The 22,452-nt window shown below is 39.9% G+C and overlaps 2 protein-coding genes across 10 annotated transcripts in view; one reads left to right on the top strand and one right to left on the bottom strand.

Moving 5' to 3' along the window:
* Nucleotides 1-17,681, top strand: part of LOC130558149 (protein MTSS 1-like) — a 75,043-nt gene extending 57,362 nt beyond the window's left edge. For 2 of the 7 annotated variants that reach the window (XM_057340411.1, XM_057340410.1), the window contains 7 exons: nt 250-347; nt 2,950-3,160; nt 5,708-5,818; nt 6,115-6,351; nt 6,840-7,025; nt 11,194-11,353; nt 14,639-17,681. In XM_057340411.1, coding sequence (XP_057196394.1) covers nt 250-347; nt 2,950-3,160; nt 5,708-5,818; nt 6,115-6,351; nt 6,840-7,025; nt 11,194-11,353; nt 14,639-15,270 — 1,635 coding nt within the window. In that variant the 3' untranslated portion in view covers nt 15,271-17,681. The remainder of the gene's footprint in view (nt 1-249; nt 348-2,949; nt 3,161-5,707; nt 5,819-6,114; nt 6,352-6,839; nt 7,026-11,193; nt 11,354-14,638) is intronic. The other 5 variants (XM_057340413.1, XM_057340415.1, XM_057340416.1 and 2 more) reach the window with 3 other exon arrangements.
* Nucleotides 16,472-21,925, bottom strand: ndufb9 (NADH:ubiquinone oxidoreductase subunit B9). Of its 3 annotated transcripts, none has more exons than XM_057340419.1 (7): nt 21,809-21,925; nt 20,487-20,679; nt 20,306-20,419; nt 18,737-19,834; nt 18,314-18,394; nt 17,884-17,967; nt 16,472-17,680 (listed from the first exon to the last, which is right to left on the bottom strand). In XM_057340419.1, exons 1-4 carry the CDS (start codon nt 21,895-21,897, stop codon nt 19,703-19,705), a joined length of 528 nt encoding a protein of 175 aa, XP_057196402.1. In that variant the 5' UTR covers nt 21,898-21,925; the 3' UTR covers nt 16,472-17,680; nt 17,884-17,967; nt 18,314-18,394; nt 18,737-19,702. The 3 variants fall into 3 exon arrangements, with proteins under 3 accessions (XP_057196402.1, XP_057196403.1, XP_057196401.1); XM_057340420.1 differs by having other exon boundaries at nt 19,355-19,834; XM_057340418.1 differs by having other exon boundaries at nt 18,314-19,834.
* Nucleotides 21,926-22,452: the final 527 nt, after the last annotated feature.

Here is a 22,452-nt window from a genome sequence, read left to right as displayed (position 1 = left end):
AAGAGAGACAGGTTATTTGCATCGCGTTCCCAGTGCATACTGAAAGCCCAGAGGCATTCGAGCTCTTAGATTGACATCTGTTGCTGAAACGCGGTATATTAGAAGCAGTTTCTCATGTTTTTTGTTTGTCCCTAGGATGTTTCCTAAAATGTAATTATCTACGTGTGACAAGCTTGACTGCTATTGGACACCTTTTGATAATGCATTGAAATATAAACTGCTTCATGTATGTATGTGTGTATCCTATAGGTCATTCATGATCTGAAAGGCTCAGACTACAGCTGGTCGTATCAAACCCCTCCATCTTCTCCCAGTACCACTATGTCCAGGAAGTCCAGCATGTGCAGGTAAGCTGATGTATCGATGGCAGAAGTACTAAACGTAGCTGATTAAACCTCATAACTATAACTACAGTAAAAAGGTAGCGCCCTCTAGTGGTACCTCTATACTCCTCTTAAAAATGTAAACGCAGCGTATACATATTTTTAAATGAGCATGTTTCTCATTGTGATGACTGTTGAATTACCCATTTTAACGGGTTGATTGTAGGGTTCAGAGTTGAGGGTTCGAGGTCTCTGCACATGAGATGTTTACTTACACTAATGTGTGTCTGTGTATTGGAATGCTACAGCCTGCATGACGTGTGAAGATTTGTTTATTAATAGGGGTCTGTTTATTAAGAGTCTGTTCCAGTTTGCTGTAAACAAACTGAATGATATTTTCTGAGAATGATGTCGATGAGCATGAGTTGCTAGGGAGTTCACTGTGGGGGAACGTTATAAAACTCAATAAAAATGTCTTGTATCTATAAGTAAAGGCCCAATAAACCAATAATTTTGAGGTTATCGATTCCAAAGTCTAATGCCAGTCTTATTAGTGGATAATGCACAGTTATCTCAGTAACATATTAAATTGATTTATAAAGACCTATTTAGATGATAAATCATAATGTTCAGACAGAGACATCTGTCAGTAAGCTATTCATTGGTAGATTCACACGAAAGTATAAAGGACATGTTGTTCAAACTAATGGAAGCTGAACAGTCATCATGTTTACATAATTTATTTTGATGACGCGGGTGAAGCAGAAATTACGCACATAACCTTTAAATTATTCTTGGCTATATTTACATTGCATTAGCTCAAATATTTATATTTTATTTTTATTACCAAACTGATATTGGCCAACCTCTAGCATTTGAAGTTTATTTACTTTTTCTGCTTAACAATACTAAGATTAAATTATAGCAGAAAGTACATTTAAAATAATACAAATATGAGATATAAAATAAGATACAAAAACAATGATAGAGATATGAAATATGCATCCATTCACTCACGCACATAGAGCGTAAACAAAGTATAAAACATTCAAGTACAACATTTCTTACGTTGATTTTCTATGAAACACTTAAAAATTATTTTGACCTAGAGCCTCCAAAGGAAATGACGTAGGATGAAATCACTTCTTTTTGTACAAACCTCAGTAACTTAGAAAACTGATCTGGAATCAGTGCCTCTAATTTTTGAGTTATGAATATGACCTTTCAGCAAGATTTCCAACAAATTCCATATATCTGTCCAGCTGCGTGAATCAATCATTATATTCTGCATTGTTGTTCTGACCCAGTGTTGAAGTTTCACTCTGCAACAGTTGTCGGATCACACAATATAACTGGCAAGCGCTCAGAATTCACAGCTTTAAGTGACAAATGAATGCTTTTTTAATGACCGTAGTGCACTCGTCCCGCCTGCAGGAGCTCTGAGCATGAGAAATACGCTTGCTGGCACGGCTTCTGCCCCTTTGTCACCTCTCATATTGATGTATTCCACCATTGTATCCTTCTCAACAAGCAACAAGCCCCCCACCCGCTGGATACTCACACACTTTAAGAGCATTGGCCGAGGGTGCTGATTTTAGAGCAAGTAGCTAAAAATATCAATCAGGGCAGGTTGTAATTATCTTCTATCACATCATTTGACTGCTCTGGATCTGCAGCTTTTCTTACTTCAAGCCCTCTGGTCATAAACTACTGCTCTTCTTTGAAAGCTATATAAGCATCACGCACATTGAAATAGCATAACCTCTTACTGACCCGCTGTAGTAGTTGTGCACTTGTGTATGCCCAGAATTTTATTGTTATTATTATCACTACTCTTGTTTTTTTTAGTTAGGTTTGATGAAGCAAGCATTACTATTACTATTGATATTTTATCATGCACATTTGTGTTCTGATGGATAAGACAGACAAAAAATGTCAGATGAACAGTTCAAAATATAATGCACTCAAAAATAATGTCTAAAAATTAAAAGTTATTTTTTCTCCCTTATGTCATACAAAATCTGTATATGAAACTTTATTATTTAACACAAAATATATTTTGATAAATGTCTCTGTGGTTTTGTGTCCATACAATAAAAGTCAATGGCGGACAATGTTGTGTGGTTACCAACATTGTTTAAAATATTTTCTTTTGTGTTCTGCAGAAGAAAGTCATACAGGTTTGGAATGAGGATGAGTAAATTATGAAAGATTTTTTTATTTTAACCACCCAGAACACCCTAGCAACCATATTGCAGTGCACCCAAAATCACTCTGAAACACTCAAATATATATACTGTATATCAACGGCCTGTAACCACCTAAAACACCGTAAAAATGCAGCTGCGCATTTTTGCACATCACCACTCACATATTCTTAAACATCTAGTTTTCTAACTGAGATTGTCCTGAAGGGAAGGATCCATTCTGTTTACTATGATTTTGATATTTTCACACCTCTAATTTGGTTTTGGCTTAGAGTTTTGTTGCGTTTTGTTTATGTTTGTCTGCCTGCTGCATTGGGTTTGTGTGGAGTGTTAATAGTTCCTGGTCTCCTCCTCTTCTCTGTTTGTCCCCTCCCCCTGCCTGTGCCCCACCCCCTCCACTTCGGTTCTGTCCCTAACAGCAGTCTGAACAGTGTGAACAGTAGTGACTCCAGATCCAGTGGGTCGCACTCTCACTCCCCTTCCCCACACTATCGCTATCGCAGCTCCACACTGCCCCAGCAGGCCCCGGCACGCCTCTCCAGCATCTCCTCCCACGACTCGGGCTTCATCTCGCAAGACGCCTTCCAGTCCAAGTCACCGTCCCCGATGCCCTCTGAATCTGCCCCGCAGGTAAGAGCCCGAAGTGAGGCAATGTGCCTACAATGTTTTGCAATGTTCTCATTTCCCAATGCACTGTTTGTAAACATCAATGACAGGAAACTTTTCGACTGATAATAAAGTAGCCCTCTCCACCCACCTGTTGCCTTTTCCCTCGATGTGAAAAATCAGTCAAAGTGTCATCGTCTTGACGTTTAAGAGGCTGAAGGTGTTGTATTTCATTGCTTAAGGCTGCACGCTACCTATAAAGATGCCCTGTGGCGATTGTCAGCTAAGGCTTACGTCTCTGTTAGTATCGGTCAACTGTACCCACAGCAGGGAATGCTGCTCAACTCTGCGGTTCATTCCCATGTCAGTCAGTAACCAATTACAATCAGTCAAGAACAAGCTGAACAGGTGCCTTTAGACTACTTGCCACTACAAGAACATATGCCGAGTTTGCTAAATGAATCCCCTTTTGAGAAAGTGGGTGGGTGGTAATGTTGGGAATATCAGTTAGAATGAGTTGTAGGTTTTTTTTAAGGATAGTTTACGCAAAAAAAATTCTGTCGTAATTTATTTACCTTATGTCATTTAAAACCTCTATGTGGAGCACACAAGATATTTTGAGAAATGTCTCTCAGTGGTTTTGTGTCCATACAATGGAAGTCAATGGAGGCCAATGTTGTGTGGTTACAAACGCTCTTCAAAATATCTTCTTTTGTGTTCTACAGAAGAAAGAAAGTCTGAGGGGCGATTCACATTTCGCGTCTTTTGCGCACGCAAGTTCGTTATTTTAGATGTAGACACGCCGCAGGCGCGCGCAAATAGGGAGCGATGCTCATACGATGCGACGCACATCTTTCTAGGCGCGTCAGTGCTACATTTAGATGGAAATTATTCAATTTTTCAGAATGCCGCGCATGCACCTTGGGTCATTTGACTAGAGAAAGCGGCGCGGCTCGCGTCTTCCACGCGGTTTTAGACGCGAAATGTGAATCGCCCCATACAGGTTTGAAATGACATGAGGGTGAATAAATGAATTTTCTTTTTTTGTGAACTATCTCTAAGTTCAGCTAAATGTTATATTGTTACTGTCACATTCAAATGGGTTAGGAAATATTCTAATGTGCTATTATGCGACTTTATACAATATGAATGCTAAATTGGTGACCCCGATCTACTGTATATTGGCACAGATTTGTCATAGTTTTGTCATCGTCTAAACCTGTTGAAAACCAAGCAAAACCGCTCAGGTTAAAAAATACAAGCCAGGCTACATTAAAAACAGGTTCACTCACTCTCGTTGGACAAAACTCATAATTCCTTTGCAAGTAATCATCAAAATGTCATTTTGTATGATCGTCACTTCCATTTTAAATCATGCAAGCGAAATCAGTCGAAAAGCAAATGGACTTGCCAATTGAAAGGAAGTCCTTTTGAATTACAATGTGGACCTCAAACAAACAAATCTGGACGCTCAAACAGACGGCCATTCTGTTAGCTGTAACTAGAGGTGCAGAAATGAAACGCACACACTCTTTTCAAACCTACTCATTATAGACGGTTTCTTTGGACGCACATATCATATTAATATTTTATTGTATATTAACTGTATTAAATTTAAACTACTCAACATTATGTTGCCGCTGAAACTGTCTATACACATTGTATAGAAGAGAATGGAGGAATATTACAGTTCAGGAAGTCTATCGCTACACACTTGACTTAACCGTGACCCCTGCCTCACAGATCCTAGACTAGTTTGTTATGCAAGAATAAAATAAAATGGCCCTTCTATAGAAACAAATGCCTTCAAATTCACCTAAAAGCGTGGAAAATGTTGCCACTTTCTTGGCAATTGCCGCAGTCTTATGGGTGCCTGAGGAAACATGACGGAACTCCCCAAAGAAACAATGGTTTTCAAACAGCGGGAAGACTTTATGTTCACCCTAACTGAAACATTCAATGCACTGACCGCAACTCCGCTTGGCAAAGTTGTCGAAGGGATTTGAGCTTTGCCATGCTTTGCTAGTGATGTCATCGACTGGCCCCCCCTCAAGTAGGTCCCAGCTAGGTCTCAGAGCTTCCAACATCCGTGGCTGGCCCGCTCAATTGGAAAGAGCTTTGGCGGTTAGGCAGCTGCCCGCCTCTCACACGCTCTAACTGTCCAGCTGTCTGTTGTTTTGTCAGTTTTCATCCGTCCAAGAATCTGACAAACATGAATTAGTCAAAGCTTGCGGCTCAGTTTGACTCTCGCTGAATGAAACTGGTGTCGCTGGGTTTTTTTTGCGCTGTAGATTTGGCACCCCAACTCTGCTGAAACTTTCTCTGTGGTTTCTGTGTTGTTTTGATTTATTTTACAGCCTCTAACCTCCTGCTTTATATGCCTCTCTCTCTCTCTCTCTCTCTCTCTCTCTCTTTGTGTGTCCAAATGTGTTGACCTTGTGCCTCCTTTTGCTGTTCGTACTCTTTTGTGTGTGCCGCTCTGTTTTGTGTTTGCGTTTTCTTCCATGTCTGGTTTCTGAACTTGTGTGTGCTGTCGTTATCTCTGTCCTCCATTTGTCTTGCACGTCTCAGACTACCTCCAGCTCCGCCTCCTCGGATGCCTCTGAGACCTGTCAATCAATCAGCGAGTGCAGTTCTCCCACTTCCATTGGCTCAGGTGGAGCCGCCGCCTGTTCAGAAAAGGTGAAACCCTAGTGGCCCTCATGTCTCCCAAAACACCACTGTACCGCGTACCTGCCACTATATTTCAATATCCCGGGTTCAGGAATTTGCATATGCTTGTGTTATGCCAGACAATTATGCCCATGTGTCACCGATTTATTTTCTGAATGTTTTTCATGCATCTGCCATTTATTTTGTTGATTTAAGTTTCCAAGCCACAATCCACAGATGTTTCTTTATCCTGTGTTCATTCATTAATTTCATCAATTTGTTGTGTTTTTATTTCCATGTCCCATTCACTCCCTGCATGTGCTCAGTTATCAAACGGCTATGATCATTACGGCCTGGGAGAGTCGTCGTACCTGAGTGGAGGGGGTATGGGAGGGACGTTCCCTTACTTTCCCCCCGCCTCCTCCATTTCCTCTTCCTCCTCCTCCTCTTCCTCCACGCTGCGTTCATGGTCACGTCCTGGCTCAGCCCTCATGTCCGATTTCCCTCACTATTGCACCCTGGGCCCAGGCATGATCCCTTCCTCCAAAGTCCCCGGCTGGAAGGTTTGTCCATTCACACGTTTACTGTCAACCCATTTTTATTCTTAAGTTTATCCCTCGACCATCAGATGTGACACATTCACTAGATTTGCTTTAATATTTGAAATGACAAAAAAACTATGGATGGTTACGAGTTTAGTGTTACATTTTTTGTTGGTTGTTTTTAGAGCTAGAAATAGTTGAACGAGTTACTAGCCCAAATAGCATTACATGTATTTCTTCCAGGAAACAAAGAGATTTCAGAAGAATGTTTGGGTACTTTATTCTATACAATGAAAGTTTTATGGACTGGAGCTGTCAAGACAAAAAGTACCATTAAAATAGCATAAAATGAGTCCATAATTAAAGCACTACCCCATGTCTTCCCATTGTTTGAGTAACAGAAAGTCACTCATTCGTCATTAGTGAAGGTTATCCACTACCTCCACCAAGTGGCCAGTGTTTAAATAACATGTGCCCACAGCCCAGTGATACGCTTGTTGTTGTTTCAGGACTGGGCTAAACCTGGACCTTATGATCAGCCCATGGTCAACACATTGAGGAGAAAAAAGGAACCAAAGGAAGCAGTGGACACAAACGGCAGTTCAAACGGGACCATCCCCTCCTCTCAACCAATCACAAGCATTTCTCCTCCTGGGGACGCTCAGGGTGCCAGGAGCATGAATGTGGTGCCGAAGGTCAGTCACTCACACAGATACTCACATACATTTAACATGACCAAAGCATCAAACATTTACTTTTAGTTTAGATCAGATATCATTCCAGATATTACAGGAATTAACTCAACTCAACTTTATTTATATAGCGCTTTTACAATTTTCATTGTTACGAAGCAGCTGTACATGAGACATATTGACTATAAGCAAAATAATTAAAGTTGTACCTGCAGAAACAAGAAAAGGTTGAAAACACAGAAGACAGACATACCCACATACAAAACACTCCACACACACAATATGCACACGTACTAACACACATAGACATAGAGACACACACACACACACACCGGATGCGCACGCACACACACACAACACACACACACGTACGTACACAGACAAGTACGCACACACACACACACACACGCTCAGTGAGAGCACACATTTAGGATAAAGGAGAGAGAAGCACAGGTCAAAATACACTCACCTAAAGGATTATTAGGAACACCTGTTCAATTTCTCATTAATGCAATTATCTAATCAACCAATCACATGGCAGTTGCTTCAATGCATTTAGGGGTGTGGTCCTGGTCAAGACAATCTCCTGAACTCCAAACTGAATGTCAGAATGGGAAAGAAAGGTGATTTAAGCAATTTTGAGCGTGGCATGGTTGTTGGTGCCAGACGGGCCGGTCTGAGTATTTCACAATCTGCTCAGTTACTGGGATTTTCACGCACAACCATTTCTAGGGTTTACAAAGAATGGTGTGAAAAGGGAAAAACATCCAGTATGCGGCAGTCCTGTGGGCGAAAATGCCTTGTTGATGCTAGAGGTCAGAGGAGAATGGGCCGACTGATTCAAGCTGATAGAAGAGCAACTTTGACTGAAATAACCACTCGTTACAACCGAGGTATGCAGCAAAGCATTTGTGAAGCCACAACACGCACAACCTTGAGGCAGATGGGCTACAACAGCAGAAGACCCCACCGGGTACCACTCATCTCCACTACAAATAGGAAAAAGAGGCTACAATTTGCACGAGCTCACCAAAATTGGACAGTTGAAGACTGGAAAAATGTTGCCTGGTCTGATGAGTCTCGATTTCTGTTGAGACATTCAAATGGTAGAGTCAGAATTTGGCGTAAACAGAATGAGAACATGGATCCATCATGCCTTGTTACCACTGTGCAGGCTGGTGGTGGTGGTGTAATGGTGTGGGGGATGTTTTCTTGGCACACTTTAGGCCCCTTAGTGCCAATTGGGCATCGTTTAAATGCCACGGCCTACCTGAGCATTGTTTCTGACCATGTCCATCCCTTTATGACCACCATGTACCCATCCTCTAATGGCTACTTCCAGCAGGATAATGCACCATGTCACAAAGCTCGAATCATTTCAAATTGGTTTCTTGAACATGACAATGAGTTCACTGTACTAGAATGGCCCCCACAGTCACCAGATCTCAACCCGATAGAACATCTTTGGGATGTGGTGGAACGGGAGCTTCGTGCCCTGGATGTGCATCCCACAAATCTCCATCAACTGCAAGATGCTATCCTATCAATATGGGCCAACATTTCTAAAGAATGCTTTCAGCACCTTGTTGAATCAATGCCACGTAGAATTAAGGCAGTTCTGAAGGCGAAAGGGGGTCAAACACCGTATTAGTATGGTGTTCCTAATAATCCTTTAGGTGAGTGTATACAGACTATAAATTCCTATATGCAATATTAATTAAGTAAAACTTTAAAATTCTAAAGCAGCCCCCCCGGTCAGGCAATATCAACAGTATGCAAACGGTGGCGAGGAACACAAAACTCTAATCGAGAAAAAAAACCTCAGGAGAACCCAGGCCCAACCAGGGGATTCCAGTTCCCCTCTGGCAAAAGCTGCTGCCTCTGCACAAGCTCCAGAGAGCTTGCACAACAAGGCTAAATAAAATAAATAAACTCTAATAATAAAATAAATTTAGTTTAAGATTATCATTAATAATCTAATAGCATTTTGAAATTTTGTGGTGAAGACGATGTCAGGACCGCGTCCTTTCTTTATCCAGCTCTATCATCTCAGCTCTTGTCAGGTCCCCACTTCCCATTCTCCGCTCTACCATCAGGTCAGGCCATGAACTGCATCCTGCTCGCTGTGGTAACCTTGGAACAATGAGACAAGACTGGCTGAGAGTAGAGTACTGTTCTGTACTCTTTGATGCAACAAGTACATCAGTTGTGTTTTTGGTTCCGGTTGATCTAACTAATGCAGCCTAAACCCTCATGAAGATTTATATTATGGAAGAGTAGTGTATGCAAGATTAAAAAGATGCGTCTTTAGTCTAGATTTAAACTGACAGAGTGTGTCTGCCTCCCGGACAGTGCAGGGAAGACTATTCCAAAGTTTAGGCGCTAGATAGGAAAAGGATCTACCACCTGCACTTGATTTTGAAATTCTAGGTATTACCAACTGACAGGACGCCTGAGAGCGTAATGCACGTGAAGGACTGTAATACAAAAGGAGTTCATTCAAGTACTGAGGAGCTAAACCATGTAAGGCTTTATAGGTAATAAGCAAGATTTTAAAGTTAACGCGATGCTTTATAGGTAACCAGTGCAAGGTTGACAGAACCGGGCTAATATGTTCATACTTTTTTGTACGCGTAAGAACTCGAGCTGCCGCGTTTTGGACCAATTGGAGTTTTTGTAATAAGCCTGCAGGGCAACCACCTAACAGTGCATTACAGTAGATCTAGTCTTGATGTCATGAATGCATGAATTAACTTCTCTGCATCTGAGATTGACAGCATATGACGTAGTTTAGATATATTCTTAAAATGGAAAAACGCAATTTTACAGGTGTTGGCGACGTGGCTCTCAAATGACAGATTACTATCGAATAGAACGCCAAGATTCTTTGCTGACGACGAGGGTTTTATGAACATCCGTCAATAGTTAAGACAGTATTCTTGGTTGTTACTTATAGCAGTTTTCGGTCCAATAAGTAACACTTCCGTTTTGTCCGAGTTCAGTAATAAAAAGTTGTTACTCATCCAGTTTTTTATATCGACTATGCATTCCATTATTCGATGGAACTGCTGTGTTTCATGAGGCTTCGAGGAAATATAAAGTTGAGTATCATCAGCATAACAGTGAAAGCTAACTCCGTGTCGCTTTATTATATCTCCTAGAGGTAGCATGTATAATGCGAAGAGCAGAGGCCCTAAGACTGAGCCCTGTGGTACACCGTACTGGACTTGCGATTTGCGTGACACCTCATTGTTTATTGCTACAAATTGAAAACGGTCGGATAAATAAGATTTAAACCATTTCAAAGCTATTCCCTTAATGCCGACATAATTTTCGAGTCTATGTAGGAGTGTGCTGTGGTCAATGGTATCGAATGCAGCACTAAGGTCTAGCAGCACCAATAACGAGATACAACCTCGGTCAGACGCCAATAGCAGATCATTTGTAACTCTGATCAAAGCAGTCTCTGTACTGTGACATGCTCTAAATCCAGACTGGAATTCTTCATTGATGTCATTCCTTTGGAGGAAGGAGCATAATTGAGTTGAAACTACTTTTTCCAGAACTTTAGATATGAAAGGTAGATTCGATATAGGCCTGTAGTTCCTTAGTTCTCTAGGGTCGAGTTGGGGTTTTTTGACAAGGGGCCTTATAACAGCCACCTTATATGCTTTAGGCACATGTCCTAATGTCAGAGATGAGTTAATAATACCAAGAAGAGGATCTATAATTTCTGGGAGCATCTCTTTCAGTAGATTTGTAGGTATAGGGTCTAGTATGCATGTTGTTGATTTAGATGATCTAATAATTTTAGACAGCTCATCTTGATCTACGGTATAAAATAATAGCATTTTCTCCTTAAGGGCGCTGTAGTTAGTTTGTTCAGCGGGTTTCACTTCTGATTGCATTGTTATAATTTTTTCTCTAATATCTTGGATTTTATATGTGAAGTAGTTCATAAATTCATCACTGCTATGCTGATATACAGGATCAGAATTACTTTACATTGATGCGTGCAAGTGTGTAAAGGCTGTAAATTCACATCAAATGTGTCCATTAATCGTGATATTTAAGTGGTTGAGACTTACTGGGCTTTAAACCTTTTTGGTTACAAGCTCCAAATTTGAACCATCATTTGTGTTGAGTTTTTCTTTGTTTGGTGATTGTGTAGGTGGATGATATGGAGGTCCACCAGGAGCTGACCCTGGCTCTGACCCGCGGCCTTCAGCTGGACACTCAGCGCTCCAGTCGAGACTCCCTGCAGTGTTCCAGTGGCTACAGCACTCAGACGACAACACCCTGCTGCTCCGAGGACACCATTCCCTCACAAGGTGCTTATTGTCAACTCGAGAAGTTTTGATGCAAACAGGTTTAATTTAGAAAAGGCAGGATATTGTGTTCCAAACGTGAAATGCTATTGATATCTTGCTCTCATAAACAAATCACATTCATTCCTTATTAATATTTTTCTAGGTTGTAGAATAATGAAAATGATGGACAGGCTGACAGAAGTGGTTAGGCAGGAATCTCAGTGGACAGTGACGTTTGCGGATGACATTGTGATATGTAGTGAGAGCAGGGAGCAGGTGGAGGAAAACCTGGAGAGATGAGATATGCGCTGGAAAGATGCGGAATGAAAGTCAGCTACAGCAAGACAGAACACGTGTGTGAATGAAAGGGAGGGATGTGAAACAGTGAGGTTGCAAGGAGTAGAGGTGAAAAAGGTATCGGATTTTAAAGGGGTCATACGAATATTATCGATGTAATGCAATGTGTATACACGGTTTAAGGTTCAAAAATGCTATATTTTCCACATACCGTGCATGTTTGTATCTTCTCTTTGCCCCGCCTCTCTGAAACGTGTGGATTTTTTACAAAGCTCATCGCTCTGAAAAGCGAGGTGTGCTATGATTGGCCGGTTAACCAGTGCGTAGTGATTGGTCGAATACTGCAAGCGTGTGATGGAAATGTGACGCCTCTTACCATATTTGGAACATCAGGTTCCAAAGCAATTGTACTGACAGGTACGCCCACCTTACTTGCGTATACATTTGGGCGGTCAAATCATACCACGAACTGACGTAGATTTGTGGGGGTGTGGTTACACGAGGCGTTTCAGGCAGGTCTGGGTGAGCATTCGCTTTTAGATAGCATGCATCTTTTGTTCCGACACTTTCATTTTTGCAGTTTTACGTGTCTAATACATGCATGGGCAACTTATAACACACCAAAGACACAGAAAAACACGTATTCGGCCCGTAAGACCCCTTTAAGTATTTGGGGTCAACTCTTCAGAGCCGTTGGGGAGGTTGGAATGTAGGTGAAGAGGATAGTTCAGGCAGGGTGGAGTTGCTGGAGAAGAGTGTTAGGAGTGATGTGTGACAAAAGAGTACCATGTAACGGTGGCCGCCCTATTTCAGAAAAAACAGTAGCGTTTATGGGTTTTGAACTCCGGTCTCCCTCGGAGTAGCGAGTGGCTCTTACCGCTAGACCACGTGGGCACAAAAAATATATATATATATATGTGTAGTTTAAATTACAGTTGTTCGGGCGCCAGAGAGGATGAATCCCGTCACAAAATCACAATATCCCGGATAGCAAACCACCGGTTACATTAATTTCCCCAAAAGTCAAAATCCCAGACACATTTAGTTTTCGTGGTTTATTTGAAACTGTCCAAAACAAATATATACAAATGTCCAAGGGGAAAACAGCCCAGCACAGTCATCTTCCGTGCAAGGAAGTAAGAGTTAACACCACACGGTAACCAAAAGCAAACCAGAGCAAAAAACGAAATATGGAAATCCATCCAAAAACAAACAAAAAAAAAAAACCCAAAGAAACACGTCATCCTATTTCCGTGCCAAGGAAACAGATCCACATCCATATGCATCCATACAAGAGGAAAAAAAAGAAAGAATAAACACTTAGTTATATTTAAACAATAACGTCAAAGGGCAACACAACAGCTAAATAGGAGAAGGTGCGGATGTAGTGTATGTGTGTAATGGATGCATAGAGTTAACGTACTGACCAGATAAGTGATCCTGAAAGGAACAGGAGAGTTTAGACGAATTTTGCCAGACACCCACACAGTAGAGTACATGAACCGCCAAGCTTTGCCAGCTACTCCAAATGGTTAATCATTAAGTGCTTTTTCGAGAAGTACCATAAACTCCACCACACTCCATATCTCGCTCACAGGAGGCCGCAATTCAACAAGCGCTCATCTTCGACAGTTTCTCCCTGCAATCCATCCAATCCACGCACTTTCTGACGACGCGTTCTCCTCTTCCGTACAAACACATTTCCTTTTATCTACTTCCTTCCGCTTATAATTACATGACTCCGCCCATTTTCTCAAAATGAATGAAAAAATAGATTTGTGGCTTTTTTTATATGCACTGCCACAACCAGCAAGAACTAAAGGAAAGGTGTACAAGACGGTAGTGAGACCAGAGACGGCTGCACTGACGAAAAGACAGGAGGCAGAGCTGGAGGAGGCAGAGCTGGAGGTGGCAGAGCTGAAGATGACAGAGCTGAAGATGTTGAGATTCTGTTTGGGAGTGACACGGATCACATCAGAGGGACAGCTCAGGTTGGATGTTTTGGCCAGATTGAGATTGTCTGGACATGTGCAGAGGAGGGATAGTGAATATATTGGTAATAGGATGATGTAGATGAAAAAAGAGGAAGACCAAAGAGGAGATTTATGGATATGGTGAAGGAGGACATGCTGGTAGTTGGGGTGAGAGAAGAAGATGCAAGGGACAAGGACAGATGGAAGCAGATGATTTGCTGTGGCAATGCCTGAAGGGAGGAGCCAAATGTAGTAGTAGTAGAATAATGAAAAACTTATTAAAATAATAATGTGATGAGAATTATGTTGTGACTAAAGAAAATTAAAACAAATTAAAGCTATGTTATATTTTAGTTGTCTTTCAAGTAGCTACCATTTGCCTTGAATTGGCATTTTATCAGCCAGTATTGAAGTAGTTCCCATCTGTTTGGGGTCTTATTGGCTGCCTTTCACTCATTATTTAGTCCAAATCATCCATTTCACAACTTAAAGAATTTCTAATGAGAAAAGTAGTGGGCGTGGATTTCGTCGTTCCCTGCGATTTGATTGGATGTATAAAAACAGCCGTTGCATTTTGAAATGGAACTGGGAGCAGACTGACAGTTGAAGGGGAGGAGCCGACCAACATAAGTCATTTAATATAGATAGTCATTACAGGACGGAAGTGATTTTTTAGATTTTAACTAAAGATTATGAGGGCACGCACATTTTAAAGAGAGAATGACCCACATTGATAAACTATTTACAATGAACGCTGCAATATTTCTTGAAAAAAATAGGTATTGTAATTTTTTATTTCACTGGGACTTCTTAATGCAATTTTTTTATAAAACGCAAGAAGTTATTATGTTTTTACAATTATATTTTTGTCTACAAAAATGATTTCAAATGTATAAGCACAAATGCCTTTAGATCAAACATTATAGATTACAAATTACATTTCAGTCAATTGATTCAAAGCTTTTGAATGGTATTGTAGTTTTATGAGGTCATGACTTCCTTACCTATAATTATTTGTTATGCCCTTTTGTTTCAGTTTCCGACTACGACTATTTTTCGGTAAGTGGAGAACCAGAGGGGGATCAGCAGGATTTTGACAAATCGTCGACTATCCCACGCAACAGCGACATCAGCCAGTCCTACCGCAAGATGTTTCAGGCCAAGCGTCCTGCTTCCACGGCCGGTCTTCCTTCCACACCCGGCCCTGTCATTGTCACGCCCGGTGTGGCCACAATCCGTCGTACACCCTCTACCAAACCCTCCGTCCGTAGAGCAACCATGGGCACCGGCCCGATACCCATCAAAACCCCAGTCATCCCAGTGAAGACGCCAACTGTGCCGGATTTTCAAGGTGGGTTCCCCGGCCCACTAGAGGGCAGCAGTGAAGAGGGAGAGGAGCCAGCCAGCCCTGACTCACCCAACCAGGGAGAAGACAGGGAGCGGGTGGGAATCCTGCCTGTTGCATCCTGGAGTGGGCAGGCGTCCACTAACCCTCCTCTGCCACCTGGACCACATGGTTCACCCGGAGGTTCGGGTGGACTTGAAGAAGACCCAGAAGACTTGGACTTAGAAGACCCGCAGAGTGACACCATGCTTCTGGCAATCCGCAGAGGAGTCAAGCTAAAGAAGACCATGACCAATGATCGCTCTGCGCCAAAAATTGCATGAAAGAGCGTTAAGTTATATGTATAAATACTGTACAAAGACTGTTAATAAGCCTTAATAGAGGGAAATCATGCATAGCAACTGTTTTACTGGTGACAAGCTGCAGAAAAGCAGTGAAGACCACACGCTGTGGGACATCTTTGCACATCTCGATGTGGCCTAATGTCCCAAGACTGTTAAAGGAGTTTTACGCACGATTCTATTTGCCTCCCGGCGCTTTTAAGTTTGCAGTAGTTTAAACATTTATATTCTTTAAATATATAACACAAGCATGCAGCCGTACTTCTGTAACTTGAGTTGATTTAGATGAACTCGATATAAACTTAATCTACAAAAACTAAATGTTTAGATTTTAGTTACGACACAAATGGCATGTTATTATACTTTGTTATTAATTCCCTGCCTGAAAATACTTTACGCATTAGCGGACAAACGTACTTTTATCTGTTTGTATGGAAATGTAAATATTGACAGAGGTAAGAAGGAACCCACAGATTTTATTTATTTATCTGCTTTAATCCTTTACCAGATAAACTTTCCAAGATTATTTTGTATATTGTGTTAATACAGAACAAGGTAAATTAGTCAGTACAAGCACACACACACACTTTACAGCCGTTTTTAGGACAGCTTTTCTTCTTTGAAGTTCTTAGTGCAGCTGAATGCAGATGTAAAGCAGTACTGTAGAATAGTAAGCGCTATACTATCAATACTTAAGTTGACAGTGGTGGAGCGGTGCCCAAATAATTTAAGCCTGGCACGGTATATTTGTGAATGTGCTTAATATGGCAAACTAGGATTTACAAAGTGCAAATCTGAGGAAATGTAATATACAGTTGACCTTGTCAATAACGTCATGAAGACCAGGACGTGATGTTACGAAGCTTGTCTTGTTGTACCATCTATATCCAACAAGTATGAATGCTTTAAACTGTCAAACCGAGCACAAATCAAACGTCACCAAAAACACATCAGAGAGGTCAGATGGATTTTGTAAGGGGTGTGACTGAGTCCTAAATCATTTCATGTTTCCACTGTTTGGCACACACGCTGCGTATTTAGTTTTCTTCCGACCAGTGTGTAATTCACACATCCATCACCTTCCTTTTCTCCGTCAGTTTTTTCTTCTGCAGCTTTAAATGGAGCAAAACTGTGTTTATTGTGTGTGTAATTTTTGTAAAGATCACATCGTCAGATGCATTGATTCTGTTTGTATTGTTTTTGTACAAATTTATTTTTCATTCATTCAAACCCAGTAGAGGACAGCAGGTCCACACTCACCTTTGGTCTGTAGACACGCGTTGTTTAGGGGAAGCACAATTTCTCACCGTGTCCATTTCATTATATTGATGTACAGTATCCAATCTCAATGTACCATGTAGTCATACTGTGTGAAACCGTCAAATACAAATTTACAGTTATGTGACAAGTCAGTGATCAGAATTATTTCTTCTCAGTGAACCAGCCTAGTAATGTTGTCTCAGTACAAACGTGTAAAAAAATTTGTGAAATTCGTAACAAATTAGCGGATGCTTCCTTGCATATGATGCTATAATCTTGTATGTACTCTCGCTCTCTACTAAAATGTTTTAAAATGTCTATGTAAAAATCTTCGGTTCTAAACAGCCTGTATTTCAGATGATGAATATCTAGCTATTTAATTTCAGAGCATTTGGAGATATTTTTAAAGCTACCAAATTCTGTCTATGCTGATTTTGTGCTAACAAAAATGTTCTTTTTCTAAAGGCTGATATCTAGTACAAGTTAGCTTTGTTTTTGTTCGCAGTATCATAGTTTGAGTAGTTTGTACTGAGAGTTGATTTCAACTATGTGCAGTTGAAGTTAAAATCACTTTCTGTATGTTTTCCTGTATACTTACTGCTGCATATATAAAATATAGTTATTGAATGATCTGGGGTCTTTGTTTTATATTGGTGTTAAGTCTTTATCCTGCTTTTATAATAACTTGATGAAAATGAAACGGATGACTTCTAGTGAGTCTATGATTTGGAAAAATGTCAGTAACTAAACAGATCTCATCCCCCATTTACTGCCATAGTAGGGAAAATAAATACTATGGGAGTCAATGGGGGATGAGACCTGTTTGGTTACTGACATTCTTCCGAATATCTTCCTTTGTGTTTAGCAGAACAAAGAAATGTATACAGGTTTGGAACAATCTGAGGGTGAGTAAACGATGACAAAAACATAAAAATAAAATATTCCAGCTTTCAATATTAAAGCTTACATCTTTTGACACATTACTGGTGATTATTCTAAAAGCAGTCTTTTGCAAGCATTTGAAGAGTGTACAATTACTGTGAGGTCAGAACTTTGATTCTACCGATGAAAATTATGACTCAGGGCATCCATCAGGATCCAGAGAACTCTGCCTCAGCTTGCAGGACATCATCTTTAAATCAAAAACAGGTGGACTTTCAATAAGATAGCATAAGCATTCAACAATATTCAAAATAATAAAAACTCCTATCCATGCTAACTTTAAGATGCTATTATCAAGTATTCAGCCATAAGACTTAGGGATGATTGGCAGCAAGTCATGTGAGTTTCCATACAAAAAATGGAAAAAAATCCTAAATGTTCTCACAAACTCACCAAAAATATCAGCATCCACATCAACTCCAGCACAATCTTTTAGGAGCACATTGGTTTCAGGTGGCAAGTGGAGCTTGTATGAAGCTTAGAAATTAAAGAAACAGAGTTCAATGTCATGTCAACAAATTGAAACAATACATTTTTGTCTACCATTTTCAAATGCTAGTGATACTGTCAAATTTTATTAAAACACACTAAAAAGAATAATGGCTTAACCATTCAGATAATATAACGTAAGAGTAAACTTAAATGGTAGTTAAATACAAAGTAAGAGATGCAAGTAAGAAGTTTAATTTTATCATTACCACATAACACATACAGGTAACATACTTTAACATGAAACATGAATAGTAGACATAGGCTTATATAATTTCACAATCAAGTAATTATACCTGTTATAGTACAACGAAAGTAGTTCATGTAATCTTACCTTGAAGAATGAATTTATAGAATTTACACAGTCGTTTTTCGTAGAGATTCGGATCCATTTCGGGTGTCCTCTGCACTCCGCCTAAACCAGCATTTATTCAGAATAAAACACTCGTTGTTAGGATTTGAACGTAGTAGTTATGTTCATTTAATCTACTTGTAACTAAACTAGCACATGATACCGCCGAAATGCAGAAAACCATGCGTTTGTCATGCACGTGTTAGCTGTAGCCTATTTGCCATGCTCGTTAGCTAATGGCGACAGTAAGAGCTAAAATAATACATGGATTTTTGATCAATTGACCAAGCCATCAAGTTTTGCTTACAAATATATATGATACTTATAAAGCGTAAGCTTGATATTATTTCTCCTGTCTGCCTCGCAGGTGCTGTAAATCAGCAGTTAGAAAGCCACTAACTTTACCTGCTGCCTCTGCACCCATCCAGCGCGGTTGATCCACCAATTATGATTAACAAAACGACAACGTTTTTTTGTCAAACAAACACAATAAACTGGATGGAGGAGAGTAGATTGTGGCATTTAACGGGTATTTTACGATGCATGTAGCACATTAGCCTACGTTACCTCGAACCAACAACATGATGTCTGAATGTGTTTTTCCATACTTTCATACAAACTGAACAGCTATCAGCTTGTTGTTGTGCATATATAAACGGGCTCATTACCTATTATGTGACAAACATAAAACGAACAAATATGATAAATATGTCATTCATTTTACCGCCAATTTTAGGCCTATTTTTTAATCGTTCATATCTCGTGTACATAACTTATAATTATGGCTTAAAACAGTTTTATACTAACAAACTAGTTCGTGCTCTCGTTTAATTAAGTCGTGGCCGTGTTAACGATGGTTTAAAATAGGGCAGTTAACAGTTTAGCACAACGTGGCGATTTAACATTAACCAGACTTTAAAACAGTTGCAAAAGAAATTAAAGTGGTCACCACAACAAATTTTTCTGCATTTCGTGCATTCATTTGGTTTAATAATAATTATCATGCAATAACATCTGATTTACCTGCTGTCTTCTCGTCCTCGTGCAAAATAAAATGGCGGCCTTCAGACAGGTGGCAGTCATTCAGTGGAGGCGTGGCCTGATTTGAGAATACACTCTTGTTTTCTTGCGGAAAACAATGGTAGTGTAGTTTTATTACTATATAGTGTTAAAATAATGTCAACACTGGGAATTCAACACCGTCCCTGAACATTTGACACCAGCGATTTTGCTGTGTATAAGATATAAGAAAATCCACACAAAAATTCCGTATCTCACATAATATTTTAATATATTTATAAGGGGTGAACTCATAGAACTCAAGTGTACAGGAGCCAAACATCTCAGAGGTAAATTCTGACACATAAGGCCTCACATGGGCCGCTCTCTGGGGCGGGTGACAAACTGCCACCACAAGGGTGGGAGATCACCCTCCTTGCGGGCAGGAGGCAGGGCCTCGGATTTAGGACCATCAGCAGGTGTTTCAGCCTGCAGTTGCTGGACCTACACAACAAAATAGAGTAATGTGATCGTTTTATATCTATTCACTGGGATACCAACCCAATTAACCTGATCTATTGCACTTTACTGACTAAAATTACTCTTCATAGCTTTCTGACTGTTGTCTGAATGAGTGTGTCAGAAAAGTGTGAGAATGGCAAGTTAAATGCATTCCTGTCTGAATGCAGTGTTCCCCTGATAGCAAGACTTTCCCCTGCATGTATATATAAAATACAGTCTTAAATCTAAAGGTTATGCATAACAGAAATGTTGCCCCGAGTTCGACAGTAACTATTTTAATGTGCAAAATAACCTGCAGGCGAGGCAAACATTTCAGTATTGATTTAGGATTGGTACACCCTTAATTATTACCACAGACAGAAAATCTTTTGCACATCAAGTATGTCTCAAAGTTAGAAGCTCCAGCTTGGAACGGAAACATGCAGTGTGACTTTGTGTAAGGAGCACACATACCTCTCTATCCCAGCTCTGAGCTCTCAGCTTCTTCCATTGCTCTCTCTTAGCAAAGTAATCAGGGTACATGGCTTTCTCTGATGGGTGCCAGTGATCCAGACACCATTCAGGGACCTAGAGATGCAGAAACTTAAATAACAGAGACACATACTGTATATAATATACAGAATTTCCCACTTACTTTGTAGCACTCATATCTCTCGTAGGATGTTCCTCCAGGTGAGTCTGGGAACAGGTAGGGCTGTGGGTGCTGATTGGCCCAGAACTCTTCCTCACCTGCCTTCAGCATCAGGGTGGCCTTGATCATGTCTATCTCAGGTTTGTTCTCATCAAAGCGTGCTCGCAGCAAACATGCATAGAAACGATATTTATCCCTGAAAGACAAGACAGAGAACCTGATACTAGTACGAAACGAGCCTTTTCACATTTAACACACTTTGGTTTCTAATTAACAAACAAGTCTCTATGCTCATATTTGAACTTTAACTACAATTGTCATAGTCGTAATGTTAATTTATTTTTTAGTATGGATCTACTTTATGTATAAATATGTAACCCAGTGTTACAGTAGTAAAAGTATAAATAAAATGATAAATGTCAGAAATTCTAATGGTTTACAAAATTTGTATCTCATTCGTTTATATTAAATCCTAATTGTGAATATTAAAAACTGTAAATCTTTTTTTTTACTTCGGAAAAACCAAGCTATATTTAATACCTCACCTCAACAAATAAATACATGTTTGTATAGTGTATTATATTTTATGAACATCTGTTTATTATGTGTACATTATTTTATTATTTATTATATTATATTTTAATAGATTGCTTGTGTTCAACTCAAACAGGCCAATTTTTACGTTTTATTAAACACTTTCTTAATACTGCAAATTTACTTTCTGCACATCTACTATCTATTACAGTAGTCTACTAGCTTTCAAACAGGTCAGATGAAAATCACTGGTAATAAAATCAATAATGACAATAACAAATCAACGTTAGCAGAAAACTAGGATTCAAGTTTGAAACATGATGCATCAAACGCCTGAGTTTTGACCTGACCTCAAACAAGTTTTATATAGTTTATATTTATACAGTTTGAGCTAAAGTAAAATGAGTATTCCACACTGCCTTGGACAGGACAATGCTTTCCTTTTAGCAAATGCGGGACGCTGTTGTCATCACTACAAAAACAAACAAAACCAAATAATCCCAACTTTCTTAGCAAAGTAACAATACCACATGAATGTATATAAGCAAAAACAAACACACCTAAATAAATGCATCACCTCCAGTAAAACTTAAAACCAACTGACTTGGATGTAGATCAATTGAAACGTTTTATTCATCGCAAACCACCCAAACAACAGCAGCGGAGTTAACGTTAGCACGATCTCTGCAGTCCTCTAAAACACTGCTGTTTGTTTGCTCTGATCCGCCGTTAAATGTTGATAAAGCTAAGACATATGCAACTGAACGATTCAGCATGTGTCGAGATCTTACCTGAAAATACACCATGATTCTAAATGTCTCAGCGATTTCTTGTAAAGTCGAAGGACTTTCTGCTGGTGGGTCAGGAAGGCCGTCGCCATCTTTCCCACTGTGTCACCTTCACAGGAATCTCACAGATGAGCATAGGAGAGCTGGACTCAGCGCTGCCACCTGTAGGCCTGGAGACGCAACGGCAGACCCTCTGACTTTCGGAGTTTGCATGAATAAATGCCCCGTTTTTATGGTATATAAATATATATGGAACCCCATATTAACACATTTCTTTAAATAATTTTAAGTCTGTGTACATTAGATGGCATGGCAGACAAATGTTTACGCCTGTGCCTGTTTTGCCTCTGTTATGTAACAAAAACGTGCAACAATAATTCTCTAGTGTACTAGACAGTCCCAACATGTTTTTTTTGTGGGGTGACAGGTGTGTCGTATTTGCAGGGGTGGGGCTCCTCCTTCGATCAATCTCTTGCCATTTTAAAGTCAATAATCTGACGTACGTTTCTAATATAACCTGTCGTATAAATATGTAGCCCTCTCCATTTAATTATATATGGGTTTATGTTGTGTATTACTCTCCGTTTCAGATGTTTATCTCTATTCTGTATTCGAAATATTTTCGAAATATTCTAAATTTTGTATCT

The sequence above is a fragment of the Triplophysa rosa genome, linkage group LG8, assembly GCF_024868665.1.
Source record: "Triplophysa rosa linkage group LG8, Trosa_1v2, whole genome shotgun sequence".
Lineage (NCBI taxonomy): Eukaryota > Metazoa > Chordata > Actinopteri > Cypriniformes > Nemacheilidae > Triplophysa > Triplophysa rosa.
Note: the sequence above shows the minus strand (reverse complement) of the source record. Positions and strands in the feature narration are given on the sequence as shown.